General features: G+C 40.2%; 1 protein-coding gene across 1 annotated transcript in view; it reads right to left on the minus strand.

The window, feature by feature from the left end:
• LOC139724891 (plexin-A4-like) overlaps positions 1-20,700 on the minus strand; it is a 110,517-nt gene extending 89,817 nt beyond the window's left edge. The window contains exons 1-6 of the mRNA XM_071636014.1: positions 20,200-20,700; positions 17,943-18,122; positions 14,100-14,291; positions 13,199-13,324; positions 11,411-11,526; positions 11,079-11,211 (exon numbers count right to left, since the gene is read on the minus strand). Of these exons, the coding sequence (XP_071492115.1) occupies positions 11,079-11,211; positions 11,411-11,526; positions 13,199-13,324; positions 14,100-14,291; positions 17,943-18,122; positions 20,200-20,700 (1,248 nt within the window). The remainder of the gene's footprint in view (positions 1-11,078; positions 11,212-11,410; positions 11,527-13,198; positions 13,325-14,099; positions 14,292-17,942; positions 18,123-20,199) is intronic.
• Between the last annotated feature and the right edge of the window lie 1,089 nt (positions 20,701-21,789).

Raw genomic sequence — 21,789 nt, forward strand, 5'->3', positions numbered from 1 at the left:
TCAATAGTAACTACCGTCAGCATCAATGATTATAAAATTTACCGCTGATTTAAGACTTACCGCATAGAAAGGAGCGGTAAGTCCAGCGGTAAGGGTTTTATGCAACAGGGCCCTGATTCAATAAAAAAACGGGCAATGTAACGCGCAATTGCTGAAGAAAGAAAATATATTTAATGACCAAATAACGGCGAACAAATCCTTCTAATTTCTTTTTTCCTCTTTTTGGGGGTTAATTTTCTTTCTATACTCAAATGGATTTTACGTACACGCAATTTTAGTGAAACCATTTTCTTTTTGGTCGGCATTCTACGATAAGGTTCCTGTGGGTTCCTGTGGGTTCACCCTCGCCAAAATTGCGTGATTTCTCTTAAATACTATGAACCCGAATGATCTCTGATTGGTAATTTAGTCTATTTCATGATCAACAGTTGTTTATTTTCTGCTTGTAAAAAAAAAAAAACAACACGTGAACAATTACTAGTAGTAGGCCTTATACTGGGTCTTGTCATGTATCGTACATCTCTGTTTCGTTCAGCCGAGCGAGCCATGCCATGGCAATTGCGACGCACATACGGCGCACTCGCCTTTCACACACGTGCACATTCCCTAGTTACATGCAGCCCGCATACCAACATGTGATGTATCAGGTGACTTACAAATGCAGTGAATAATCTGCTAACGGTGCCGTACTTACAGCTAGGGTAAGGGAAACTAAAACTTTTACAAATTGCTTCAATGAAAACGGCATCGATGTATGTATACATGTTACCATTCTTAATAGTATTATGTGAATCAGGTGAATTCCACGCCTGTCTACTGTTCTCATTCCCGACCGCTGTGCTACTACTAGTACTTGTTGAGTCTAATCTTGCAGTGATTCTTGCCGGCTAGCGGCTGTGGATGTGGCCACTACACACACACGTGTGTAGTGTATTCCATGTGCGCCTTGGATCACGGACGCTTTTAACGAAATTTGGACGAAACTGCCGAGCTCCGAACACGCATTTTCCGAACGAGCAACGCATTTGCCGAACGAAATTGAGCGGGCGGTCGTGCGTGAAATGCGTCCACAAAGCGTCAGAATCGTTGCTACTGGATCGATAACGAAATTTCGTCCAAATTTCGTCCAAATTTCGTTGCTACTCGATCGATAACGAACTTTCGTTGGAAAACGAAATTGACGGAGGCGTTTCTTATTGCGCGTACTGTATTATCAGTGTCACTTTTCATCGCAATTCATATTGGCCAGTAGTCAGCACAGACTCGTGGTAGCTTCTGACTGCCAGACAGTAGGAACACCTGCTCCAACCAGGGGCCAATTCAAAGAGTGCAAACAAGCAGTGAACTCCACTCCACCCTCTCTTTTATGTCAAATTTACTCAGAAATAGAAGATTACCACGGGGATGCTTCATAAGGTAGGGGTGCACAAGCACTGCCATTCATATTTCCTGTTCATGCTTCAAGTACAGTGTTTTCTTTTTGAAAGACAATCGTTATTTGTACATAGAACAGCTACCTCATATCAATATTGAAGTCAGATACAACTGTACAAAGAGGGTAAGGTGCATGTTTGCCAATATTATAATTTAAAAAAGATTCAATTTTACACTGTATATTTCCCTAACAAAAATACAGACCCATTTACCAACATAGATGAAATGTTGTTGTTGTTGTTGTTAGGGGGTTTTTTTGACAGAAGGAAAAAAAATACATTGTACCAAAAGTAGTATACTGGTAGGTATGACAATGACTGTAAACTTGCATATGTTTAAAGAAAATATAACAACGTAATTTCAGAGGGATTTTCATTATCATATTATCTGTATTATCACACTAAAGAGAGAGAGAGAGAGAGAGAGAGAGTAAGATCTATTTCATGGGAAAAGATGAATCTTACACTTGTATCACTGGATGTTGCAATGACAAAAGACTCAATTGGTATGCTTCTCTTACACCTAAAGGAGGGGAGGGGTACTTTGCCCTAAACATTCATTAACAAGGACAAATGCAGATAATCATTTTTTTTTTCTTCATCACACACAATTTTACTAGGTCTGGATAACTGCTGTGTTGGTATTACAGTGTATCTGTGTTGCAAAACAAGTATCTTCTCAGAAATGCAAATCATTACAATGTATGCACACCCTACTTCTTGTTTTACTTTCTGTTTTGCAAAAATTAAAATTGTCTTATGATTTATGACTTCTTTGCTTTAAAAATGTATGGGGCCACTTCAGAACAACTTTACTTTTTATTCAATATCAAGGCATTAACAAAGTACGCAGTGTAGAAAAGTACTCTGAGAGCGCAGACCTCCGCCAAGCAGCTACTTTCCACCGATGATCTTGTTCTTCCATAGAGATCAGTGATTTCCACCCACTGAAAAGTCGCCCGATTTCCCAATATAGAAGCCTTTGTTACGTCATAATCCTCAGCTGTGCAGCGTGCCTCGACCTAGCAGAAACTTGAGCACGCACTTTAGTGCGCGTATGAAAACCTCAAATACGCGCAGCCTGAACTCCCAAGTTCATTGACCCTACCTGTCAAAATATCAAAAATCCTTCATAAATTCCCCAAAAAATTCTCGGATCATTACCAAAATTTAATCATCTGTTACTTGTATCATTCTCAAACCTTTCCTGCCAGTTTCATCCAAATCCATTCACAACTTTTTGAGTTATTTTGCACACAGACAAACAAACAAACAAACCAACGGTAATGAAAACATAACCTCCTCCCTTTAATAGCGGAGGTAATAATGCAGAATCAGCTCAATCACGTGAAGACGGTGGCTGGAAAAGTTTGAATACTGAAGCACAGGCATGACATGTCAGCCAGCCATAAGAAAAAAAAAAACCAACACCGACAGAACAATCAACCAACAACTCTTACATTTATACAGCATCTAGCATGAATAGTTCAAGGCCTTTTTTTTTTTTCAGTGAGAAGCTGCTTTAATACATTGAGCAATGTTCATGTGACTGTATCGATCTAGATCTAACTGGACAACTTGCCAACTTGCCAACAATTTTCTCCCTCAGGATGAGTCATACCCTCTCATTTGAATGAGTTGCCTTCTCTAACCAAGAAGAGGCTCCATGAAGTGAATGTGCAATTTCTATGTCCTCATCATTCCACAAGTAGGAAAAACATGCATGCCTTGAGTCACTTCATCTGGTACTTGTTTACTTCATTGGCTTTTCATTCAGGTTTCATCAGCGATCTTTCCTTTTCTCTGTAAGACTGTGGTGTTGAACCTTGATACTCGAAAACAGCTTCAAGAGTACACTGTTGATCCAATAAAAAGGGATTGATATATCTGGCATCCAACCACATCGAGACATTAGCCACCTAACTGCAAACTCGTCCAGTGAGGATTAAGTTTGGCAGGACAACCAAATACATAGGTGCACAACTAAGGTTCCTCCATGCAATTGCAAATGTAACTTATAGTCCTTGGTTCCACAGAATCACATATATATGCAATGGAATGCACACAGTACCAAACATGTAATATTCATATGAACTTATTTCTATATGATGATCATCTTCACTTCGTCAACAAAGCAGTGCAATCAGCCAATACTGGGAACATTATTCACAGAAAATTATACAAGTACAATGTATGTCATGATTCCTTGTCTGACACATGAGTAATATAATGGCATATTTTTAAACACAAACATCAAATTTATGGGCCTCTCCTTTAAGATGCAATCTGTCTTTTTCTTGGGGGGGGGGGGGAGGGAATAATTTCTTCTACCACAAAGTGCTTCAATGACAAAAATGTGCTCATAAGATTTTTTTTTTTAATATATCTCACAAGGAAGCAATTATCAAATATCTGTGCTTACCGACAGTATCAAAACAACATTGAAGGGCATGGTAAATCGACGAAAATGAACTCAACTGTATACCAAGATGTTGACACATTGGTTCAACATTGCATGCTGCATAACTTGTCAAATGGTTATTAAACTGTGATTTTTTTTTTTATTTCATACCAGTGGAGGACAACTTGTATACTAGGAGTAAGACTACATACTTTGTTTGAAACAGAGTTAACACAAATACCAGCACAAACATAACAGACTCTTGGCCTCTCATCAATAGCCAAAACTGACCTTGTGGGCAGATCCACTAGAACTTCAGCCTAACAGACACAAATATAATTAATTTTACATGGAGTCTTCCACAAAAGCTAGAGAAGTTGTCTTCTGTTTAACACTGTGGACACTCTTTTATGCTACATTCACACCATGTTTCTAGCAGCCAAGGCAGCCCCATTTGCCTAAAACATACATTAGTGTGCCATGGGTAGGTGGGATATTCCCCTTTTTACTCCCTCTTGTTTTATTGAAGTCTTGTTCATTCCAGTCCTCACCAGTTAACAAGTACAACTGTAGATAGCAGAATGCAGTTCTCACAGCATCCGTTCAGGAGTGCCTAAAAGTTCTGTTTCCGCCCATTACGTGCTGTTTCATTTTGTTGCGTTCACCCCGTGTTACTACGGCCTACCAAGTTTCTTATCAGCACCAGACTGCCGAGGCAAATTTTGTGACAGTTTGAAAATCCGACACAGCATTCACGGCAATCATGTCTGCCCATCCCATCCCCCCGCCCCCCACGTCCATCCCATTTTGTTCACGGTCACCTGAGGCATGATTGCCATGGCCATGGGGAACATGTTATAAATGCAGCATTACTTGAAAATGAAGGTCATAGAAACCCTTGAGGACAGAGGCATCTTGGGACTGACTTCAGCAATGCAGACAGGCCGCATACTTTAATGTCATGATCTCAAGGATAACTTCATTTTTTCCTTTCTCTTGGCATATTTGCGAAGCACTGATCACTACCACATCTGTCAAGTGCATTACCAACAGGAAAACTTGTCTCCTGTTTTCTACAAATACTGCATCTGTGAAAGCACCAGCCATGGTGAAAGTCAACAGGTTTTAGGAAAGGACTTGTCTGGTCGTGGGTGTTTGGTGGGGGGGGGGGGGGGTAGGAGAGAATAGGGCTTTGTGATAAAGCAAAGGCCAATGGCAATGACTACTATTTTTCCTGTTATATCCAATATGGAACAGCATATCAAAAATAACAGCTTTGCTCACAAAGGTAAAAGCCAATTTCTGCAATCCTGTTTCCTACAACACACACACTCCACTCCACGTGGACACTAGTGTCACAGTATCAAAGTATGCGATCACAAATGTTCAATCTTGAAGTACGCTACAAAAAGGCTTCTTTGTTGACGTGGGCTTAAGAAGAATTGATAATTGAAACACTGAAACTTCATTACAGTATGTATCAAGACATTTTACATTACAAGCAAAAATATCAAAGTGTCACTATCAAATTGTACATTACCTAACTGGGTCTGTATTCATTACTGTCTAGCTATCTGACTATCTGAGTGTCTGACTATATTGGATGGCTTTAACCCGTTGAGGACGGACTGATTTTGCTACAACACGCATTTCCCACAGACACCTGCCAGAGACACTCAGGACTTGTCCTCAACAGGTTAATATGAAATGGTACTTAGGTTGTACTTCAGCATATTTCAGCAATTTTGCATTGATTTCCTTAAAAAATCCTCAATTCTATGTTACAAGCATATATGCTGTATCTCGAACTAGCATACATGTGTACTTGCCAGCATATTCCAAAATATTTCGTGTTAATATTAAAGCTCGGGTAAACCATTCAGCCTTCAGACCCCCAGTTACACTACCCCTTTAACACCAGTGGCAGACAACCATTGGGAGGCCACAATGGGTACATGATGAGTGGAGAAAGAGGGTCCTCCACATCAGTGGATTTTCTTCTCTTAGACAGCGCCCAAGTCTCCATGGCAATCTCAGCTGTGAGTCACCACTGACATCACACAATCATTAGCAATTACCTGCTGCAATGTCCTACTCAAAGTCTCCCATTAAAACTCCCCCCTTTCTCTCTCTTTCTCTTTCTGCTCATGCCCTTTTGACACAGATTTGATTAACTAAATGCAGTAGAGTTAATAATGCCTGAAAGGTTTCATGGACGATGGCTACTAAACACTTTATTACCAAGAAAATTAGTGCTATAAATAAAGCAAGTAACCCTAGAGGACATAAACTCTTTACATAAGTCTTTAAAGGACAAGTCCACCTTTATATACATGTGGATTGATTGAATGCAACAATATTATTAGAACACATCAGTGAAAGTTTGGGGAAAATCAGACAATCCATTCAAAAGTTATGAATTTTTAAAGTATCTGCACAGTCACTGCTGGATGAGAAGACTACTACAGTGTATGATGTCATGTGCGTGCAACAACATAACGAAAATTAAAAGAGAATTTCACAAAACTTCACTTTTTGAATAAAGTATGCATTTCTTCAACTTGTTACTGAAATATGTTAAGGGTAATATTATTCCCCCTGCCTTCTGAAAGAGAGAAGTTAAGTGTTCTTTTGTTATGCTAGAAAAGTGAAAATATGTTGAATTTTCCTTTATATTCTTTCTTTATATCGTTGTACGCATTGTGACATCATGAGCTATAGTAGACTCCTCATCCAGCCTTGAGCGAGCAGAAACTTCAAAAATGCGTAAAGCTTGAACAGATTGTCCGATTTTCCTCAAACTCTCACTGATGTGTTCTACTAATAATTGCTGCATTCATTCAGCATACATGTTTATGAAGGTGAAATTGTCCTTGAATACCTAGTTGAGCTGATAAATTAAGATTTTGGCAATCCTGAAGTCAGCCACAGCACCTAAGCAGTGAAACATTCAAATACTGTATGTACTACATTGTAGGTAATGCTTAATATTCTTACAAATGGTGCACTGAGCATCCATTGCTAACTTTCTTTCTTTTTTAATCTAAACATAACTTTACATTACTCAGCAAACATTAGAAGAGCCAGTTGTCAAGAAGCATAGCCCAATGTGGACATGTACTCTAATCAGATCATTATTGCCACTTTAATGTGCTGGTGGAAGTGGATCATACGTCCCTGTACAAAGAATATATGCGGCTCTGGCATCATCACAGCGTGACCTTGCCCTTAAAGATGTTCAGACAGGAAACCCACAACTGTAGACATAGAACTTACACTTCCATGTGGCAGAAACAAACAAACATGTCTATTAAAAGCCAAGTAAAAAAAGAGAGTAGTTCCTTGTCTGGATTTTCCAAGAGACGTAGGCATGCTAATGTAGTTTTGCACTGCTAATCAGCAAAAAGATGATTTTCAGTCATACATAAACTAACCCTAAAAATGTCACAACCTGGAATACTTTAACATCTTAGTCTACAAAGACCTGTAAAAGCTGAATATTTGCTGTTAATTTTGGCACTGTTACAAATTACAGATAATTTTGCAGTGCTGCTTTGTAAGTGTACGTATCGCATTCGCATACAGACGACTGCACTACCATGCGTGTATCCATCAACTGTACATACTGCAACTGACTGCTTGTAATGACTACAACACAGAGCCTTCAGATCAAGTGATCGAGTCATTCTAAAATGTACCAAAATGTCTTCTATCAGACTTGGGAGAAGCAGAAGCAAGTGTGTCAGGTGTGATATATTTACAGTGAGTTTGTACATGTTTTAAAGTCATTTACGAGGTGGTACGAAACTACACTAGCATCTTAGCTAGCATGGTGTAGTAGGCATGAGTATGATTATGCATGTAACCATTTAAATCAAGCCAGGCACGAGCTCAAGTAATTTTTTTTTTTAATACATACATTCACTTTCACTCACTTTTACTTATACTCACCATTTTCAAAAATAGTAATTACTGTAAAAGTGGATATTTTCGCGCGACTAATTTTTCTCGCTTCGCCGGGTAAGAAGAGTTTCGCGTATTTTTAATTCCGCGGAATCATGACATCATAAACAGGAGCATATGGCAAGCAAAAATATTCGTGTGCTTTTATTTTCGCGCTAGTTTCTGGTTGCGCGAAATGCGCGAAAATTTCAACATCGCGAAAATTTCCACTTTTACAGTACTAAATATATTTGATGTGGTGCCAAAATTGGATGTGTGCTAGGACAAAAAACTACTTTCTTTGTTTACTTGGTCTATCCATAAGAGAAGAGACAAAGATTGATCTCCTCTCATCTATGATATTAAAGGAAACCAAAGCCCTAATGTCAATGTTGATTGAGTAAAAGCAGCCATAATAGCAGAACACGTCAGTGAAGGTTTGAGGTAAATGAGGCAATCTGTTCAAAAGATATGAAATTTTTAAATTTCCTAGCTGTCACTGGTGAAAAAGAGACTACTATACTTCATGACATAATTGTGGACAACAATCCAAAGAAAATCTATAACATATTCATTTTTCTAACACAAGCAAAGAGCACTTTACTTTGATATCACTTTTAGAAAGCAATGGGACTAATATTATCCTTAACATGTCAGTAACAAGTTGATGGGATGTGTACTTTTTGTTAAAAAATGGGATTTTGTGGAATTCTCATTATATTTTGATTCTATTGTTGTCCAAAATGACATCATGAACTGTAGTAGTCTTCTTATCAAGCAATGATGACACCAAAATTTCAAAAACTCATAACTTTTGAATTGATTGTCCGTTTTTCCTCAAACTTTTACTGATGTCTTCAACTACTAATATTGCTGCTTTCACTTAGTCCATACTGATATTTGGGCTTTTATTTCCTTTAAAGTTTGATATCAGACAGACTACAATTATACATGGCTTCATTTGCCAGGTTTCGACATAAGTGTCCAGCCATCGAATTTCAAGGCACTCTACAAAGTTCCCAAGACTGTCTTCCCAGTGTGGGCAATAACCCCCAAGAGATGAAACTTAAACATTAGCTGAGAAAGTGTGTGTGAGTGTAAAAAATTATATGTGTGTATGTGTGTGTGTGTGAGAGAGAGAGAGAGAGAGAGAGAGAGAGAGAGAAGGAGAGAGGAATCACTATTGGTGAAAATACAGACAAAGACACAATGGCAGCAGTAGACATACAGTGTACTGATCATGAAAAAAGCCAAACAGGCTGAAAGTGAAAGAGTGACCAAAAAAAAAAAAAAAGGAAAAAGAAAAAAGAAAGAGACAGAGACAGATAAAGAAAGAGAGAGAGAGAGAGAGAGAGAGAGAAAGGGAGAGAAAGGGAGACATAGAGGGAAAGAAAGGGAGAGAAAAAAAGAAAAACACTGGACGATGAGAGAGAGCATGAGATTTATTTTTCAATGGCTTGATAGCTCGCACATTACTGGTTTTAATATTTTGTGGCAGACAATTCAAGCAGACGGAAAGATATTAGTCAGGTCTCAGAGCACAGCCATCGCCTAGAGTTATATGCAATTACATCCTTTCCACTACATCAGACAGCTCTTTGGTATTCATGATAGAACCCACCCCCTTACAAGGGAGAGTGCATTCAAGTGAGAACAGTCCTGAGCTGTAGTGCTCACACACATTTGTACGTCACCTGACATACTGTACATGGTGTATCGGAAAGTGTACATACATTGTACAATGTACACGTAGTTCTGCTTAACCGACATATCTGTCACAAATAAAGTAAGATCAGTTGTACCTTTATGAGCTCTTTGACCTTTTTTTTTTTTTTTGTCTCTGAATTCATGTGTCCAGCAGGCAAAACATCATATGAGAACCTACCTTTTCATCTGTTAATAGTTGTTGTCGTTGTTTTCTTTTCTCTTTTTCTCAGTTATGCTTCATTATATGTAATTCAAAGTGTACTGAAGTTACCATCTTGAAAATCTTATGCTAGTGTATAAAATTTGTTGTTCACATCAAGATTTTCAGCCATGTGGCTATTACTCAATTTGGTTTAAAAAAAAAAGAAAAGACAGAATGAATGAAAAAAGTAAAAGTATCTCATTAAAGATCTGTCAGCACCACTGGAGTAATCTGCTCTGTGAAGCAGAAAGTGGAAATGTTCGATCAATGCACTGCATGCCAACCCATGCAGCTGCTAATGTGACAGGAATAGTCAGCCGAGCAGACAACTGCAATGCACTTCCTGTTTTGTTTTTGTTGTTGTTGCAGTTGGGAGTTTTCACAGAGGGGAAAAAAACAAACAAACTGCAGTGTCCATGTCTGGCCCCTCCCACATGGTGCAGACAGAGCACACACTGACTATTTGCACATTATACCACAGACACTTTACACTACATGTATGTACAGAGGGCAATGTCCCTCCATTATATTGCAATACATTTCAAGTTCAGGCAGGTGTGCACGAGCACAGCTCAAAAACAACACACAAAATTGAAACTGATGAAAATTCTAATTATATTCGAACTATTTTTAAAGCAATGGACAGCCTACAAAACATATCCTGATTATTTTTTTTTTTTTTAAATTCTAAGCCCTGTTAATCTGGAAGAAATTTTGTATCAAATAGGTCACAACAACCTCAAGACCCATGATACCAAATATAACAAACAAACAAACAAACAAACAAACAAACACACAAACAAACAAACAAAAATCTCCATTTAGAATGCTTTTGCAGTTACATATGACTACATATGAGTATGCAAAACCTACCCTGTATACGGGATAGGATTGATAACGTCTACTTTAATAATCATTAAAAACAGATTGCTCTTACTTCCTTTTCAATAAATTTGCATCACCAGTAAAATGAAGCCTTGATGAGCACAGGAAACTTGATGTGAATATAGCATTGGGTTTATCATGTAGAGTTACAGCAGTAAATCACACTCACATATCTCTGTCTTTGTTGGAGAATGGTTAAATAAAAATTTAAAAAACTCATAAGACTTTATGCAATACGTACCAAAACTCAGAATCACACAGAACAGAAGAACCTCATATATCCTCCCTTTTTTTTTTCATTCTAAACAGAATATCATTGTATCATCACGCTCAAACAGACTCGACTGCTGCATAAAGAGTCGCTCAATCAAATTAGACAGAACAAATTATGCAAACACTGCCTTTCGTAGGAAAAAAAAAAGAAGGAAAAAAAAAAGAGAACTCCTCCTCGACAACAACCACGGAGGTGTGGAGAGGAAACTGTGAAGGTAATCTAAAGGTAACTCACCGTCTGCGAAGGTGAGGATACAGGGAGACTGAGGCCCACTGAGGTGTCTTCGATGCCCACACACTCCTCTGAGCTGAATGGCAGCCACCTTGATGGCTCTTCCATCTGCATGCAGTCGCGGTAGCGGGTGCACCTGGGGAAAATTGATTGAATATGAAGTAGTACAAGAGTTTGCTCACGAGCTCCTTCCTCTCCCTAGCATCTTCCTGACCACTTGTAATACTCCTCAAAAAACAAAAGAAAAGAACACACACAAAAAAAAAACGGCTCGAATACGGTGAATGCATTGGGTGATACATGTGAAGTAGTCACACCCTCTGTTTTCCCCTTACCTTGCTTCTAATGTGCACCATCCACAGTACGGGTCACCATCGTCTGCTCCATTGTCACCAATGCACTCACTGCACGTTGTGTATTGACTACAGTTTACTGTAGACATACGTACCAGCTGCAAAAATGGACAAAAAAAAAAGTTTGTATCTAGAAACGAGTATGGCACATAACCATTATTATTTCAGAAGGTAAAAATCAAGCTGCTGTACAGGAAGGCATGTGAGTGTACAAATACCACATCATCATCATCAATGCACACAATAAAATGATCCCTCATTCTATGGAGACATAATTTCAGTTAAAAGCAAACAAGGGGAAAACACAGTAAAGTTAGAGTAAAAACTTGCCACAGCTACAGGATGCCAAAACCATCTAGATGTTGACAAATTATTAACTTTCACTGATGTGTTCTACTAATATTGCTGCATTCTCTCAATCCCTATGTATATGAAGGTGGACTTGTCCTTTAAACATGGCACCATATGAGCATCTTCAGATAATTTTGCCAATGTCATGACATTGAGGCTACCTGGTGTTCTTCTTTTTATTTGATATTCAAAATGACATTGATATCATATCTTCTTGAAGTAATGAATGCATATTCTGCAAGAATCTCAGCAACAGGTAAGTAGAATTCTATGCTTATACTTTACTTTGTATAACAAACATCAATAAATCCACAAAATCCAATATCCAACAGAAAGTTAAAAGTTTTAGAGTGTGAAAGAAGCAGTGTGCAAAGTACCACAGTAATAAGAGAGAAATGTTACATTAAGTTTAATATTTGTACGCCAGGTAAACTTTAATTATCAAAACATCAAAATTATTGCCACCTGTACCACATTAACTCTGAGGTGAGTATTCACAAATGATAAAATTAGAAGAATGCAATACATTAAAGGCATTTTATTTTGCAGTGTGTATAATGTGTTTCATTGTTTTATTTTGTTTTTGGCATTTTGAGTGTCAACCAAGAGTCATGAAACTCGAGAAAACATTGCAATCCCATACCACAAGTGTGTTGTGCAGTTATACATACATGTTCATCTACAAAGTGGAAATTCCTCCCACCCCCCCCCTTCTTTTTGAATTGACAGGACTTCTTTTGAATTCCATCATTGTGGTTTGCAATCCTGAATTCAACCACTCAGTCAACTGTCATACAAGTCACAATTGATCAAAGAAATACTATACTTGCATGGCATACAGTGTACTATTTAATTGCTGAATCTGCTGCTGTGGCACTCAGCAGTGAATGTGACCACTTGCAAAATAGGCTGACAAGTCCTGATTAGCAAAATACATGGAATACATAGAAATATTTGATCAAGAAAGCTTCAATTTTCCCATTCCCCATGGGATGCTAAGGCATATGAAATATTTAAACAGCCATTGAATATTAAATTTCAAATGTTTTACTATGATATCACAACTTCCATTTAAACTTTCTGAGTGGTTTTTGCAAATGTTTGAAAATGACCTTTTTTTTAGCCTGGAGAGAGGCACATAACATAATTGCAGATCTCTAATTCAAAAGAAAAAGCCCCTTCAAGCTATGAATGTCACATGACCCGTCCTCAATGGGTTAAAAACCTTCTGCTACAAACCAGGAAAGAAGAATAGAGTTTGACATCACAGTGGGGCTTTCTTTGCAATTCTGCAAAAAATACAGTGACTCTCTTTTCACTACAACTATCCCTTCATTGCTCTGATTTAATGAAGAATATCTCTCAATTGCACATTTGATCCATAAGGGGCATTATCAAAGCTTGAGTTCTCAATCATACCTTTTGCTCAGTTAGAACATAGAGCTGGTCATCGGAAGAATTGAAGAGGGTGATTTGTTTGACTGGTGTTGAACCTACTGTCACCACTTCATATTTCCTGGCATAGGAGCTGCTGTTGAGATGGGCCTGTTGAAAAGAAATATCAATCATTCAATATATACATTTACAATGCTAGCATTGCCCTTCAAATACATCCCATACAACTCAGTGGATTCACAATCTCTGCGTCCATGTGTGTTACACAACAAGAAAAAGTAATGCCCTACTTCACAAGGAGACCAAATTGGATACCACCACATTCTTTTTTCTTTTTCTTTTTTCTTTTTTTGGGGGGGTGGGGGGTGGGGGGGGGAGTTAACAGGGGTCTGAGTTGCAAAACTGTTAAATCAACAAAATCAAATCAAAGCAGTTGGACTTCGCGCAGTTTGCTGGGATGGCTCCACTTTTCATGCAATCACTCTATTTGGCAGACTTTGTCTAGAGTGGTAAATCCACCAAATTGATGAGAGTGCTTACTGAATGAAACCTGGTCTTTCAAGCTTGGATTGGAATATCCCAGGCAGTCATCCCTCACTTAAAATTCACAAGAAATTTTTGTGACTTTTGATTTTATGCATGCCCAGACAAAAATACAGGCTCATATATTTCTGCTCACTATGTTTTGAGTTGAATTATATTTTGTTTAGCTGAAGGAATACATGCAGTGGTGTTATTTTTTTTCTCAAACCTTGCAGAGTTACAACCAAACACATTGTGTGTATCTTAATCTGTCTAATACATTGAACAACACATAATTGTAGGCATCATTGCCTCGTATCAGTTACATCAGCACTTTACATGCAGAAACTATGCCTGTTGTCATGCTATCATAGCAGAACAAGGCAAGCTGAATGATTTGTACCTTCAGTAAGTCGCCAGTCTCTGTTCCAATAAATGCCACAGTTTCCTTTTCCTCTGTTGCAATGCTGATTGAAGTGGCATGCACCCCATCCAATTCCAGCACTGCTTCAGCAGGGAGTGGCTCCTGGGCAGCTGCATAGTTGTAAAAAGGGTCATCTTCACATTGTAAATCCTCTGCTTTCTCTCTAGTGACCTGGAGAAGAAAAAACAATAAAAAGATCTTTTATGACTTCAATCAAAAATACAGTGTATTTCCAACAATGTTTCTCTATATCATCTACATTGTACAGCATTCATGGTGAAATTGAGAGTCTATGACAAAACCTTTCCAAGATTAGAACAGACAAAACTCAGCAGGGGCAGCTGGCATGCACTGGACAAGCATTGAAGTACAGCCCCCAGTAATATGTTGCTCCACATGACTTTGACCATAAAACTCTAATGACCAAAATAGTATGGTACACGAAGATATCATCGCTGGGGCGACAAGACCTCGTATCTACAACAAGAGACCCAGGGGTCTCGCGCTCACCTGAGTATCGCAAATTCACCTTCTATGCATTTCAGCAGACTCTTACCTGAAAACATTGGAAAACTTGTGGTGGGGTTACCTTTGAGAGCTGGGGGCATGGTGTCCATTTGCATATATTCCATCACACTGGTAAAAAATACCTGCCAAGTACATTCTGATTCTGCCATGAACAAACTTGAAACAAGAGTCATCAATATACTGACACATTGTATTAAAGGACAAGTTCACCTTCATAGACAAGTGGATTGAGTGAATGCAACAATATCAATAGAACACATCAGCAAGAGTTTGAGGAAAATTGGACAATTTGTTTAAAAGTTATGAATTTTTGAAGTTTCTGCTTAGTCACTGCTGGATGAGAAGACTACTACAGCTTGTGATGTCACATGCGTACAACTATATAAAGAAAGTATAAGGAAAATTCAAGATATTTTCACTTTTCTCGCATAATAAAAGAACACTGAACTTCCCTCTTTCAGAAGGCAAGGGGAATAGTATTATCCTTTAACATACGTCATTGACAAGTCGAGGAAATGTGCACTTTTTTCAAAAAAGTAACATTTTGTGAAATTTTCTTTACATTTTTCCTTATAAAGTTGTACGCATGTGACATCATACACTCTAGTAGTCTTCTCATCCAGCAGTGACTGTGCAGATACTTTAAAAATTCATAACTTTTGAACGGACAGTCCGATTTTTCCCCAAACTTTCACTGATGTGTTCTACAAATATTGCTGCATTCACTCAATTCACATGTATATGAAGGTGGACTTGTCCTTTAACTTTAATAGCTCAGTCACTTCTGGTTCTAGAGAAAATCTGTAAAGATTCCTTACTGGGGGTTGGTTGGGCCCTCCTGAGGGCCCCCAGGGTGGGGCATGGTGTCCATTTGATGGAATTGAGATTCTATCCTCCTAGGGATGCTACCTGCCAAGCTTGGTGAAAATTCATCACTGGGTTTTCAAGAAAAAGATGAAAATTTACAACAATTTAGGCCCCAATTTAGGCCCCCCCCCCCCCCCCCCCCCCCCCCCCCCCCCCTCCCCCCCGGGGCTGGAAGGTACGTAGGTGATGGGAATGAGATTCTATCCCCCTAGGGATGCTATCTACCAAGTTTGGTGAAAATTCATCATGGAATTTTCAAGAAAAAGATGAAAATGTACAATTTGGGCCCCATTAGGACCCCTCCCCACCACCTCCCCTGGGTCCCAAGGGGGGATACCCCTAATTATCCGATGAACAAACTTGAAACAACAGTCATCAATATACTGACTCATGGTATTTACTTAGCTTAATCACTTCTGGTTCTAGAGAAAATCTTTAAAGATTCCGTACAGGGGGGGGGGGGGGGGTGGGGAGGTTGGTTGGGCCCTCCTGGGGGCCCCCAGGGTGGGGCATGGTGCTCATTTGATGGAATTGAGATTCTATCCCCCTAGGGATGCTACATGTACCTGCCAAGTTTGGTGAAAATTCATCATGGCATTTTCAAGAAAAAGATGAAAATGTAAAATTTGGGCCCCATTAGGACCCCTTCCCATCTCCCTCCCCTCACAACGCACGCCGGACGACGCACGACGCATGACGGACGCCAGACGAAGAGCGATCACAAAGGTCAAATGTTCAGGAGAGCCAAAAAACATGGTGGCAAAAGCACTGCAGCTAATGGGATAGCCTTTCCTTTGACATGACGTGGTGGCTTCATTTTTGGAGTAAGACAGTTGGGATTTGGGCAGGATATCACTTAACCCATTATTTAACTATTACCGGTAATAAAAAAACAGTCATTTTCACCATAATTTCAGATTCAAGGTCTTGTCACCCCAGCGACAATATGCATTGCAGATGTTTCATTATCATAGGCCGTTTTTTTAATGCATTCAAATTTATGGATGTTTCATTCCCAGGAACATTATGCTAATCACACAAGGTGGATTTCGTACGGGGTCCATAAGGAATAAAACCGTATCGACCCGGTTCGAGCCATAGAGACCCGCATTGACCCGCATCGTAACCTGTGTCAATTCCTGATGGATTCTGGGAGCTACAGTACGGTGGTGACAAAATTTTGGTCATGTTCAAAATTTTCTCACGGATTTCAATTCCGTATTGATATCCGAATTGACCCGGTTCATACCGCATTGACTTGCATTGACCTGGTTCAAACCGCATTGACTTGCATCAACCCGCTGCAATCCGCAGCGTAAAACTGTGCCGCAGCGTAAAACCCTTGCCGTATACCGCATTGCCTTCATGCAACAGATGATGACAAGGTTTACATCCAGGTCGGTACGGGTCGTAGCGGGTTGACATGGGTTGATAGGGGTCAAAAAGGATTCAGTTAAGAATTTTAAAGCGGATTTTTATCCAGTTTGATACGGGTCAATATGGGTCTCTATGGCTCAAACTGGGACGATACCGTTTAAATTCCTTATGGACCTGGTTCGAAATCTGGCCGTGTGTGACTGTAGCATAAATTGCCCTCCATTCCGGGACTAATCCGGCTCATTTTTACCCGGATGAAATCCGTTTTGTGACCCAGCCGTGTGTGACTCAAGAATAAGTTATTTTCAGACAGTGATCCCTAACCTTTACGTTCGCAAACGTTCACCGCTCAGTGAAATACCTCTTTTAGTAGTGTACAGACTGTAAGAAACTTTTTTGTTTCAACAATGAGAATGTCCACTGGATAGCATGCAAAATGTGATGAAAAACAGGTAGGATGTCTCACTTCGGTGGAGAGCAAGGAGACCTCTCTCCACATGCGAACCTGGCAGATCCGGGCTACTACAATGTATATAATATAAGTAGTGATGGGAATCAGCCAGTATGCATCTGTGTGTGCATTTACAATGTATGAGTGTCATTTCATAGCTCCATTTGCTATGTAAGGAAATGTTTCCGTACACATAAACACACACACACACACACAAGCCCTTTCAAATACATGCTGTGACACCAGCCTTTGTTCTTGTGTTCGCACAGGCATGATGTCCCTTTTGTTGAAAATGCAAGCAATTCGGTGGATTCCATATACGGTGCGCCACCTATCGGTTGTAGCGGGCACGCCGAAATCCGCAATGTCTTATGGGAAAAAGTCGACATCAAAATTACTCGCATTATATGCACATGCAGCAGCACAGCTCAGCTCAGCCGGCCGCGCCGGGCGCCCGGGCTGGTTGGCCTGAAGTTAGGCCCTAACATGAATAACAGATGACAAAATCAACAAATCACAGAAAAAGCAAACTTACGCTGCAACAGTGCAACACATCCACAGCCAGCAGAATGGCCTAAAGCGTCTGTTGTGAGTAGTACCCATGTAGCGTACCGTTCTGCCATTAGACGCTGCTCAGGCTTCACAGTTGCCTTGATGTAAATGTGGTCTGGGTGGCTCTGGATGTATCCCATATGGACATCTTCAACGTGATTGTCCTTAAACATAAGGTAGCCATCATCTTTTTTGAAGCTTGCTAGCCTTTCTGGGGTCCAATCACACTGTTTGATAAGGTAGGCAAAAACATCTCCAAGCGACAGATCAGGCATAGTACTCAGATCCCTAACTGTAGTCCATCTTACTGGCCTATCGTACAAGTTGACTTCAGTCCCATCCGATATCCGCTGATCGCACACACCTTCGTTTCTTTTCCGATTCTGCGTGGTCACACGGTTCAAGAACATCATATTTATCCCCACATTTCTCCGACAGCTGAACAAGTTAGTCCTTTGTTTTTCCTCGGGTTGGTATGCCACGATCATTCAGGTATTTCTTCAGTTCGTCGACTCGCATTCGCCGGAAGATAGCTAGGTCTTGGGGGTCTGCCATTTTCGCCTTGGGCCTTGGGTTTGGGGGGTCTGCCATTTTTTTGTCCGCTGTGCTTTGTGGCGACGCGACCGTAACGCCGTAGACGTCTACCTCTAGTTACCGCATATACCGATCGCCAGGCGCTAGGCCAGTACAGCTATTGTACAGTAAACAGTGCATTGCGCATGCAGCTACTGTCTGCTGCGCTGCAGCGTAGCTCTAGCTACATAGTGCGATGTCGACCCCAAAGTTGAAAATCGGCCTGTCCGCTACAACCGATAGGTGGCGCACCGTATTTGGAATCCACCGAATTGCTTGTGCAGGACAAGCAAAAGGTATAAGCACAAGCAAAAGGTTACGCATATGGATTTATTAAAGCAATTACTCAAGCTAGATCTCTTGCTAGACGAGCTTGTGTTTTTGCTTGAAGCAATTGCTAGTTTTAAAATGCATTTGGTCCAGTTACTAGTGGAACCTACACGTATGACGTGCAAAAATATTATTTTCGCTCTGGTTTCTGGTCATGCCAAATGTGCAAAAATTTCCACATTTACATGTACAGTATATAGCACATGCAGTAAATGATAACATTTATTGGGAAAGGGACTGCAGTCATCTACTGACTATAACCATGATCTTCATAATACAGTAAACCTCGCATGAGTCGAAGCTCTCGGGACTGACAAAAATGCGTCGACTTAAGTGAAATTCGACTCTCGCGAGAGTCGATCTTTTTTTCGACTCACAGTTATGTACATGTATTATAGTACATTTGCATGCATGTGTGTGTGTGTGTGCGTGCTTGTGTGTGTTTGCATTCAAATTTGTCTGTTCTTGAAGATAATGTTCTTATTTTGTTCTAAATTGAACATGGAATTTGTATCAATACTAGTAGTTAAACGTAGTTCTGTGAATGTCTGCGCTAATGTGGCAATGTGCATGTGCTATGTCTATGGTGCAACATAGGTAGCCATCTCTGTCAACCTACCCTGAGACAAACACTCTCCCAGGCCCATCCTACCTCCATTGAACAAAACTATACAGCCAGCCGTGCACGCACAAACAAAGCTCCGCCCACTTGGCCTGTCACTAAAATATCAAAGCAGCGATTGGTTGACCAAGGAGTTCTGGTCTGACATGGATAAAGTATGGATGTGCTGTGTGTATGGATAAAGTACATTGTATATGGATCGATCGATGTGCTGTGTGTATACATGTATACATGTGTATGTATTCGACATGCGTGCAGAGCGGTACGGTGAGTGTGCATGCTTACCTGCAGCAGGCCAGGGATGGGGTTCTGCGACATGCCGATTTTTTTTGTTCTCCTCTAAATGTAATGAGAATGCCAGACAAATCTTCTTCGGCTCAAGTGATGTAAACTACGTGTATTTTGTACAAAAGGGACTGACTGTTTTACTTCGACACAGCCGAAATTCGACTCTCGTACTTCGGCTTTACTCTGTAGTACAAACCAATAGGGCCAACAGGAGAGTTACCATATACCTACCAAGATATTTGCTTCATCTACTGTAATTTACAGCACAGTATGTTACCATCAATGTCCCTGTTCTGTTAAAACTTGTGCCAATTCGCTGAATCTGTAACTTTTCTTTCATGTGTCTACTTTCAGTAGAACTGATTTCATTCTGCTGTCCACTTTGACTTAGTTTATCAAAGGTCGCTTTCACACCTACAACCTGTATCTAGAAACTTTATTGTAATGCTGGATTACAAACACGATTCCAATTACGATTTGAATCATCTCACCTGGAAATTGAAACAATTACCCGGCAGGTGACTTATTGGTGGAGTTTCCTCTGTCAGGCATGCAAATACTGCATCAAGAAACTTCTCCTGTATGTCCGACATTTTGTAGATACACAGAGCAGATTGAGGTTCTTCCACACCCTCAGGTACCTCTTCCGCTGTAAACACAGCATACAACAAGGCTCCCCCAGATGAACTGAAAGAATCTGCCAGGTGCGCTCCAGGAACAGACACTTCCACAGTCTGAATCAGATTATAAGAGATTTCCCTATCTCCTGAGGAGCAGGTTATTGGTAATTCGGTGAAGGAATCCAGCGATGCAGTTGGCGACTGGCAGACCCTGTTTAGCACAGACACATATGGGGCATCATCAGGATGACTGTTCACTAGCAGCTGCTGCTGGGTTGTGATGAAATAGGTGAACCCCTCATAGCTGAAGCCATCATGGAAATTAACTTGAAATCTCACTTTGGCAGCATCGTTAGACTGCTGAATTGTCATTGAACTGAAGTAAAAGGGAGGCTGCATATCCCATCTTGTAACATAGGGTATTTTTTCCACTTGATTGATAAGGAAGTTTGGGCCAACTCCTATGTACAAGTAAGGGCTTTCTCCACTTGTAAGAACTCCAGCAGCAGAAGATCCAGAATTGATGACAACATTTGGGTACCTCTCAGCGCTGGATATGTTTGTTAAGTTCCGCAGCTGACATGTCTTAGAGTAGTCTTCGCAGGTGATCAGTCTGTCTATAGGATCCGGAGCAACAATCAAAATTCTGTTTTGGTTATTGCATGGGATTTGACATGTCTCAGGGTCTGGAGCTGTACTGACGATGCGCTGCTGGTTCAGGTCTGCATCGAGCTGAAGGAGGGCCTTATTTGCCCCAATATAAAAGTTCCCTGTCTTAGGGTCCTTGGCAAAGTGACTGAATTCATTGCCTTCCTCAGGATAGATGTACTCCAATGGGTGATATGCACTAAGTGAAGCTGATGAAGTACTATCGCAGCGTGCAAAGCTAACTAGAGTGGCAAGGGTAGCTAATACTACCCAGCCAGTAGTACTTGTTCTAAACATGCTAGTCCTCAGAGAAACCCGACTTTGATCCATCATGTGCTGCCTCATGTGCTGCTGGTCTCCCCCTTTAGAATCCAGACCTCAGGGCTGAAAAAAAAAAATGTGAAATAAAAATTAGCACTAGTTACACTGTACATAATACATATGGTAAATATGAATGTCAGCAATACTAGAAAACAATCAACTTCACATGCATCAATCTCAATACATCGTGTAGGCCAGTTCTGAGTTCCATTTTGTGCATGAGCAGAAAAAAAAAAGGTCATCACACCGACAGGCATGTTGGTTTTTAAATTCACTGGGATAAGCATAGATCTGTGATGTAATCATTACCTCCGCTAAGGGAGGAGGTTATGTTTTCGTTACCATTGGTTTGTCAGTTTGTCCGTGTGCAAAATAACTCAAAAAGTAGTGAACGGATTGGGATGAAACTTGCAGGTAAGGTTGAGAATGACACAAGTACCAAACGATTAACTTTTGGGAGTGATCCGAGAATTTTGGGGGAATTTATGAAGG

The sequence above is a fragment of the Diadema antillarum genome, unplaced genomic scaffold (genome assembly GCF_040938485.1).
Source record: "Diadema antillarum isolate AM-2024a unplaced genomic scaffold, OU_Dant_1.0 seq00000002_RagTag, whole genome shotgun sequence".
Classification (NCBI taxonomy): domain Eukaryota; kingdom Metazoa; phylum Echinodermata; class Echinoidea; order Diadematoida; family Diadematidae; genus Diadema; species Diadema antillarum.